The sequence below is a fragment of the Myotis brandtii genome, unplaced genomic scaffold, assembly GCF_000412655.1.
Source record: "Myotis brandtii unplaced genomic scaffold, ASM41265v1 scaffold389, whole genome shotgun sequence".
NCBI lineage: Eukaryota > Metazoa > Chordata > Mammalia > Chiroptera > Vespertilionidae > Myotis > Myotis brandtii.
This window is the reverse complement of record NW_005364914.1, coordinates 2,882,823-2,891,567: the sequence shown is the minus strand read 5'-3', so window position 1 is coordinate 2,891,567 and position 8,745 is coordinate 2,882,823. Positions and strand designations below refer to the sequence as shown.

General features: G+C 39.0%; 1 protein-coding gene across 1 annotated transcript in view; it reads left to right on the top strand.

Moving 5' to 3' along the window:
• The window catches only part of LEMD3 (LEM domain containing 3), an 87,115-nt gene that overhangs the window by 949 nt on the left and 77,421 nt on the right, over positions 1-8,745 (top strand). The window contains exon 2 of the mRNA XM_005872694.2: positions 7-616. Coding sequence (XP_005872756.1) covers positions 7-616 — 610 coding nt within the window. The remainder of the gene's footprint in view (positions 1-6; positions 617-8,745) is intronic.

Sequence of the window (8,745 nt, the reverse complement as noted above, 5' to 3'; positions counted from 1 at the left end):
GGCCGGCCGGGGCCCGGGGTCCCGGGAGGGGGAGGAATCCCGATGAATGACAGGGCGGCGGCCGCTGGGAGTCTAGACAGAAGTCGAAACCCCGAGGAGTCCGCGGCGGCGGGGCAGGGAGGGGCGTGTGAGGCGCTGGACTCCAGCCCGGTTCCTCGATACCGTGTGAACGCCAAGAAGCTGGCCCCGCTCCTGGCCCCGCCGCTCACCGACATGGACGCCACCCTGGACTCGTCCGCAGGCTCCCTGCTCAAAACCAATAATCATATCGGCGGCGGCGGCGCCCTCGGGGTGGACTCCTCCAGGATTTTCCCCAACAGCCTCCCTCCCAGTGCGGCGGTGGCCGCCCCGGGTTCACTCAGGATCAATCACTCCAATCACACGGGCGCCAATCACACCTACCTGCAGAACGCATACGGCAAGCCGAAGCTCTCCGAGCCCGAGGAGGAACTTCTCCAGCAATTTAAACGGGAGGAGGTGTCCCCCACCGGGGGTTTCAGTGCCCACTACTTGTCGATGTTTCTCTTAACTGCTGCCTGCTTGTTTTTCCTAATATTGGGACTGACTTACCTAGGAATGAGAGGAACCAGCGTATCCGAGGATGGAGGACTCAGCAGTAAGTATTAAACCCCCATGGGTATGGTAACAAAAGGGATGTTAGTGATCTGCTCCAAGTGCACTGGGCATTTGACGTGGGGTGACGTCTGCGCGCAAGAACATGGTTTAATAGTGAAGGCAACAGATTGAGTGCATTTGTGCCATTTTAAGAAAGAACATTATAACCGTTATCAGAATGATAATCCCATGGCTGATTTAAAAATTTTTGTGTATGATAGGGGAACTCCAAAACATCTTATTTTTAAAAAAAGAACAAAACATTACAAGTCTGTTAGTAAAATGCATGTATTTACATTTTCTTTAGACTTAAATATAACTATACGTATACATATCGATGATTCAAAAGTTTTGAAGCATTTTGACTGTTAAAAGGCATCATAAATACAGTGTTTTGTTTTGTTTTTCAAATTGAGTTGTGATTCTGAAAGGCAGTGTAAGATCTCTTGAAATTCTGGTTCAATATTTTGTAGTATTAAGTATATGGGTATATCGTTCTGTAAGTTTTAAAAAAGTGAATGAATATAGAAGGTAGGAAGGCACGCCTCTAAATTGGTTTCCCAGCTGAAAGCATCTCTCTTTTCACTCACGAAAAAAGTAGTGGTAGGCCATGTAGGAGTTTGCAGTCAGATTTATCTGGATTGGTTTCCAGGCCCTGCCATTTGGGAGGTGTGTGCATTCATTCATTAAGCTAGCATCATCATCTATGCTGAGCACTCAGGGTACAGCAGTGTAAAGTCAAAGTACAAGAAGATGAATGCAGATTATTTTGTGTTTATGAAGGAAGTAAGAATCGAGTACTTGGTGTATGCTACTTTAGACTTGGTAAGAGTAGGTACAGCTTGAGGTGAGACCTGAAGCAGGAGGAGACAGCATTGCAGGGAGCTAGGAGAGCATTTGGGGAAGAGATTGTAAGAGGAAAGGCTTTTAGTTGAGCAAGAATCTTGTAGGTTAGAGTGGTTGGAGCACTTTGAGCCAGGGGGAATGAACAAGAGTTTGAGCATTCCTTTTCTAATCTGTAAAATGATGCTAATATTGATTAGAATGATGCCTGTGAAGAATAAAAGAGAGAAAGTAAATTAGTGCATGATAGACTGCTGAATACATAATTTCTCAGCTCCTTTTCCTCACTCCCCCTGAAACTTCCTACCCATTTCACCCAACGTGAATTCACTGTATCATGATTTGTATTTCTAAAATTGGCTTAGTATTAGATTTATTTCAAAATAGTGAATGATGCAGTTAGACTTAGATAAAGAGTAGGAGTGAAAATAGTGTAAGCCTGGATTTGGATGCAGCCAATTTTAAGGTAGTTAAAGAATAGATTATTACTATTACTATATTGCTTAAAGGAGTTAGAAGAGTACTGAAATACAGCACTCATTTTAATTGGTATCCTGGGAGCAAGTGTGATATATTCTGTCCTGCCCCAGATACTTGTGAAAAAAAGTATCAAGGTCACCCTAGGGGTTCAGTTAGTAAAGTTCACATAAGTTAAATGACATTACCTATCAGCAGTACTTATTTGCATCTGTTTCTCTGACAACACTAACTATATGACCTGGACCTTTTCTAAGAGCTAAGTACTTTACACATAAATCATTGAATCTTCCCAACAACTCACAGAGACAGATGGTGTTTATCCTCATTTTGTAGATGAGGACAGTGAGATTCAAGGAAGTTAAGAAATGTACCCACAGTTGAACAGCTAGTGAGTGAAGGACTAAGATTTTGTTTCAGATTTTTTCAACTATAAAGTCCATATTGGTAACACTACTTTGGGTATTGCTTGTGGAGAACTTTCTAAATAAGAGGGTACTTTTATTTTATTAGGATTAAGAAAACAATTGAATATTTGGTAGCACTTAAAACAGAATTGCTGATGAACACAATTCTCAATTTAGATGACTGTCATATCTTTCTCCTCACTGTTAAGAAAAATGAATACTATTTTCTCAGGTACCAAAACTTCAAATGGAATAGAAAAGCATAGGACTGCTAGGGTTTTGGTACCTTCTTCACCTCCACCAGTGTTGAAGGAAATTATAAAGCATTTTGCATTTTAATACATAGTAAATGTGAGGTAGCCAGAGGAATGCAAAGAACAGTAGCTAAGAGGTTGAGGATTTGGGTATAAGGACTTGTCAGAATGACCTTAGTCAAGTTTCTTAACCTTTGAGCTTCATTCTTTTGTATTAAATGATAACAATAATTTCTGCTGTCTATGGGATTGTTGTGAGGATCAAATGAGATAGTTTGTTAAACAAACATAAATTGGTATTATTCAAAAGTTTAGGTAAAACATATTCCTGGTAATCTATATTATGTAAAGAGAAATAAGTAATTTCTGTAACTGACATTTAGTGTATTTCTTACCTATTCAACATTTAATTTTTATTAAATTCCACTAAATACACATTGTAGCAGCCGTGGGCAAGCTATGGCCTGAAGGCCGGATCCGGCCTGTTTGAAATGAATAAAACTAAAAAAAAAAAAAAAGACCATGCCCTTTTATGTAATGATGTTTACTTTGAATTTATATTAGTTCACACAAACACTCCATCCATGCTTTTGTTCCGGCCTTCCTGTCCAGTTTAAGAACCCATTGTGGCCCTTGAGTCAAAAAGTTTGCCCACCCCTGCATTGTAGATAATGATACAGAAATTTGAATCAAAGCATAATGAATCCTTAAATGTATTACAGACTTAACTGTATACCCTGGTTGAAAACTATGCCTACTGGTTCAGTTAGGCTGCACACCTAACGGTGAATAATTTCCACTCCCTATATTTATGTAATATTCTGATCCTTTGTCATATTATAATGGTTAACTGATGTTTAACCATAGGGTTCATTGGTCAAATAGTGTGCTTAAGGGGATAGTTTTACTTTGAGTAATTATTCACCAGAAGATTGTAGGTTATATGTGAGAGAAAGCTTTAGTAAGCTTTTATTAGTTATTTAAATTATGTATAACGTGTAATAGCTTAGCCTTTTAAGTAGTTCTTAATCATTTGGTCTTTGAAGATTTTTCATCAATGCTTAGTTTTATTAATTGAATTATTATGAGTCTGCTTCCTCATCTGTAAAATTGTGGGGTTGGATCTCTAAGCTCTTTTCCGTTCCAAGGTTTAAGATTCTAAGTTTGAACTGCCCTACCAAAACAACTCAAAGATCAGTCTACAGTCAGATCATGGCAACCCATCAAAAGAAAATAGGCAGAATAGACTGACTACCTTAGGCTTATATGATCATTTAGATAATGGTTTTCAGTTATAGAAGACATGATTTTTGTAGAAAATGTACATAGAGGTCTATGAAGCAAAAATTAATGGGTATTGTGTACTTCTAGTCTCATAATCACTTCTGATATAAGTTCAAATAATCCTTTCAGAACTTTTTAAATGTTTTTCATGTAATACGTACACTTATATATACCTTTGTGTGTACATTTTCATTCAACAGTTGGGACAGGCTTCTCTAAAGAGAATTGAGCCCTAGCTGGTTTGGCTCAGTGGATAGAGTGTCAGCCTATGGACTGAAGGGTCCCGGGTTCGATTCCAGTCAAGGGCACATGCCCAGATTGTGGGCTTGATCCCCAGTAAGGGATGTGCAGGAAGCAGCCGATCAATGATTCTCTGTCATCATTGATGTTTCTCTCTCTCTCTCTCCCTTCCTCTCTGAAGTCAATTAAAAAAAAAAGTATATATATTTGAGAGACTTGAGATCTGAATGACTTGAAGGAACTAACTAGTCACAGGGAGAAGAGAATTTTAAATAGAAATAATAGCAAGTATAAAGACCCTGGGGCAAAAACAAACTTGGCATGTTAAAGCATCAGAATAGAATGGTCAGTGTGGCTGGGGCATGGCATATGATAAAGTCACAAGTAGGCAGGGGATGGGTCATAAAGGACCTAAAGGACTTGAAGGTCATAGAAAGGAGTCTGAATTTTATTTTAAGTGACATTATACTATACATATTCTACAACTTTTCACTTAATATTGTATCCTGGGTACAATTTTGTATCTTAGCCAACATTAAACCTCTTTCCTCCTCTGCCATTCATTCACTCAACCAACCCCTGTCTGGTTTACCATCCATTCTTCTCTGAGTCACCAATTACTCAATTGCTACAGACTGAGGTATTTCAGAGGAAAGGTTGGGGGAGGATTAACCAAAGCACTTATAAACATCCCGGTGCATGAAATTCATGCGGGGGGGGGGGGGGGGGTCCCCCAGCCTGGCCTATTCCCTGTCACAGTGTGGGAGCCCCTTGATCCATCGCCCCAAAGAGATAGGCCCCACCTACCCATCTGGGGCTCCTCAATGGATTGCCCCAAAGAGGTAGGCTGGAGCCGGGGGAGGCCTGTGGACCCCCAGCGCAGGTTCACGGAGGCCGCCTGGCCAGGCCCGCGGTGGTGGGGCCTCTCTGTGCGCCTGCGGACCCCTGGCCGGGGCTGTGGTGGAGGGGCCTCTCTGTGTGCCTGTGGGCCCCCAGCACAGGCACGTGGAGAGGCCTCTCTGCCGCAGCCCTGTCCCCGACGCTGCAAGTCCCCGCCCAATTGCTCCTGCTGTGCACGCAGCCTGCTGATCGTTGTTACTGTGACAGTGTCCCAACCAATTTGCATATTATCCTATTATTAGTATAGATATGCATAGCCCATGGACAAAGTGTGGAGAAGACCTGGGGAGAAGGCGGGAGCCGGGTGAAGGGTGTCAACAAAGGGGGTAGAGGGGAGACATCTGTAATGCTTTCAAAATAAAGATTTTAAAAAAAAAGAGAGAGGAACAACTATTTTTCAATATCCTTATGCCTATTTCATTATAGATACCAAATGTTGAACCTTTTGGCTAGTCTAATTACTTGAAAAAGCTAAAATATGTTTTTAAAAAATAATATACCTCTTTGAAATGCCAAGGTATCTATACCTTTAATAAACAGTTCTAGTACATTGAACACCAGTCTCTCTCTAATCCAATTATGGGACTACAATAGCCTGCAAGATATTTCTACTTGAACAATTCAAAAACTTAACTCCAAATAAACCATTTTTTCTGTACTACCTTTTCCCAAATAAGATCCCTTTGCCACATCTCTAATTCTTGTCAGTGGTATCACTATTTTATCAATCATCTAGGCTCATGACCACAGAATAATCCTTGGTTCTCCTTTATTCTCTGTATCCAAACAATCACCAAGTATTTCTTTCTTCAAATGGATTTCCTCAATCACAGACCCCACTCCATCCTGGTAGTTATCAATCTCCTTCAGGTTTTCATCACTCCATATTTGCCACCTAGTGCCTATCACTCCATTACCTATACCACCACCTGTTTATCCTTAAAAAAATCAATTTGGCCCTAGCCCAGTTGTCGGCAAACTGCGGCTCTCGAGCCACATGCGGCTCTTTGGCCCCTTGAGTGTGGCTCTTCCACAAAATACCGACTTCTGTGCATGGGCCACGAAGTTTCAATTGCACTGTACATGCGCGCCCGCACGTGGTATTTTGTGGAAGAGCCACACTCAAGGGGCCAAAGAACCGTATGTGGCTCTCGAGCTGCAGTTTGTCTACCACTGCCCTAACCTATTTGGCACAGTGGATAGAGTATCAGCATGTGGACTGAAAGGGTCCCAGGTTGAATTCCAGTCAAGGGCATGTATCTTGATTGCAGGCTCCTCCCCTGTCGGGGCACGTGAAGGAGGCATCAATCGATAAGTTTCTTTCACATCTCTATTTCTGTCTTTCCCTCTCTCTTCCATTCTAAAATCAATGGAAAAAATATCCTCGAGTGAGGATCAACAACAACAACAAAAAATTAAGAGATTATCTCAAGGACACAGGACAATTATAATACACTGTAATAAATGCTATCAATGACACATAAAATCTTATTTAAGCATAGAATGATGGGCCAAATGCTAGGGTAAAGAGGACAGGGAGAGAAGATTTTCACAGGTGACACTTTTTTTTAAGAATAAACTTAGTAGTTAATAGAGATGAAAAAAATCTTCTCGAAGAAGGGAATAACATGTGTAAAGGCATACAGGCACAAAATTTCATGACTTATTCAGTGGACACCAAGTGTTGTTCCTCTCATTCTTGAAGAATGAAAGCTGAATGTTACATTTGAAGTTTCTCAAAGTTGACTATTTTGTAAGGAAAAAAATTTTTCTATACCTCCAAGAATATTCCTGGGAATACTGGGGTTTGAATATCCCAGTTTGATGATTTAAGAAATGAAAATTTACTCTGTGAAAATGTCTTTCATTTAAAAATTATCTCTAGAATAATTTATTTTTTATATATTTTTTATTGATTTCAAAGGAAAAGGGAGACGGAGAGAGAGAAACATCAATTTATTGATCGGCCGCCTCCTGCACTAGCCACACCGGGGATGAACTGGGGCATGTGCCCTGACGGGGAATCGAACTGTGACCTCCTGGTTCATAGGTCAACGCTCAACTGTTGAGCCATGCTGGCCAGGCTCTAGAATAATTTAAAAATAATCTGGATGAAAATTTATGAATTCCCCTTGTGAATATCCATGGAGTCTAGTTGAGGAAACATAGTTGTCAGGGCTTAGATTGTTAAGGAGGCAGAGCTGGATTTAAATATTGTCCTTTCTGCTTGCTAGTTTTTTTTTTTTTTTTATTAAAGGCAAGTTGCTGAACTTTTGTGTTCTCCTTTTTTTGCTCCTTTTAAATGAACTTTAGATGTACTTTCCCTATACATGTATTTGCTTCAGTGGGAATGAAGTGTTGTTCTACAATTTCAGGGATCAGGAATACTTTTAAAAATGAAATATTTTCATAATTCCTCAGTAGAGTTGTGATGCTTTAAAACTAGCTTCTTCTTGCCCTAGCTGGTTGCTCAGTGGTTAGAAAGTTAGCCCTCGGACTGAAGAGTCTCGTGTTCAATTCCAGTCAAGGGCATGTACCTTGGTTGCAGGCTTGAGGGCTGGGGTCCATGCAGGAGGCAACCAATCGATATGTCTTTCTCACATCGATGTTCCTCTCTCTCTGTCTCTCCCCCTTCTTCCACTCTCTCTAAAAATCAAATGGAAAAAAAAAATCCTCCTATGAGAATTAACAAAAAACTAGCTGCTGCTTGCACATTAATTATTCTATATTAACTTTACCTATCTGAAAAATATCTTTTATGTAAATAAAAGGAACCTCAGTGCAAAATATATTTAATCTGGTTTATAAGTAGTTTAAGAATGAAGTATAACCTAAACTATCAGAAAACTCCAAAATATATAAGTAGTAACTTTTTTTATAGAAATTATATTATTAATGGTATATCTTTATTATAATCCTACATTAATTTATTATACATAGAAATTGCTACCATTTAATTTGGAAACCCAGCCCAGTACTAATTGTGGAAATTCTTATAACAGTTATTGCCTTATAACTTTAGATTTTGACTTTCATACTCAGAATTTATTTTTAATTGATTTTAAAGTGAACTAGTAACAGTGTATTTGAGTAGTAATCTTTGGATTTTTTTTGTTTTAATAATGCATGCTTTAACTTAAATCACACAAGTGTTAAAAAAAAGAAGAAAACCTTAAAATATCTTTAACAACAGGGTTTACGTTCTAATATTTATTTATCAAACATTTTATAGTTAAGTTTTACATTTGCCATATTCCTTTGAAAACATTTCTAAGGAAATTTGCTTTTTAAAGATTATAAAAATTTATCCTAACAGGTAATAATGTCTGGAAATAGGATAGCAGATCTATTATGTGGAAGCCATCATGTATTATTTCTATACTTTCTTAACTTGTTTTTTTAATTTTGAGATGTATAGAGTTTAAAATTTTACCACTGCCTTTGTTTGCATAGCAGATGTATTGCTCTATGTCCATAATTTTTTGCTTAAAATGTTTTTGCAAGATGACTTCAGAATTCATCTTTACAGCTATGTTGATATCAAATGGCAAGCTAACATTTAGGAACAACTGTGTGCAAACTGTTAAGGAGTTGAGTTCAGCTGTTCTAAATTAATTGAGTGATAAGTATGCACCAACAATTACTCTTCTGTCCTGAATGTGACATGAATAAAAGAAAAAAAGTCCTTTAGTAGCAGTGAGAATTTTATCACATTGCAGAACATA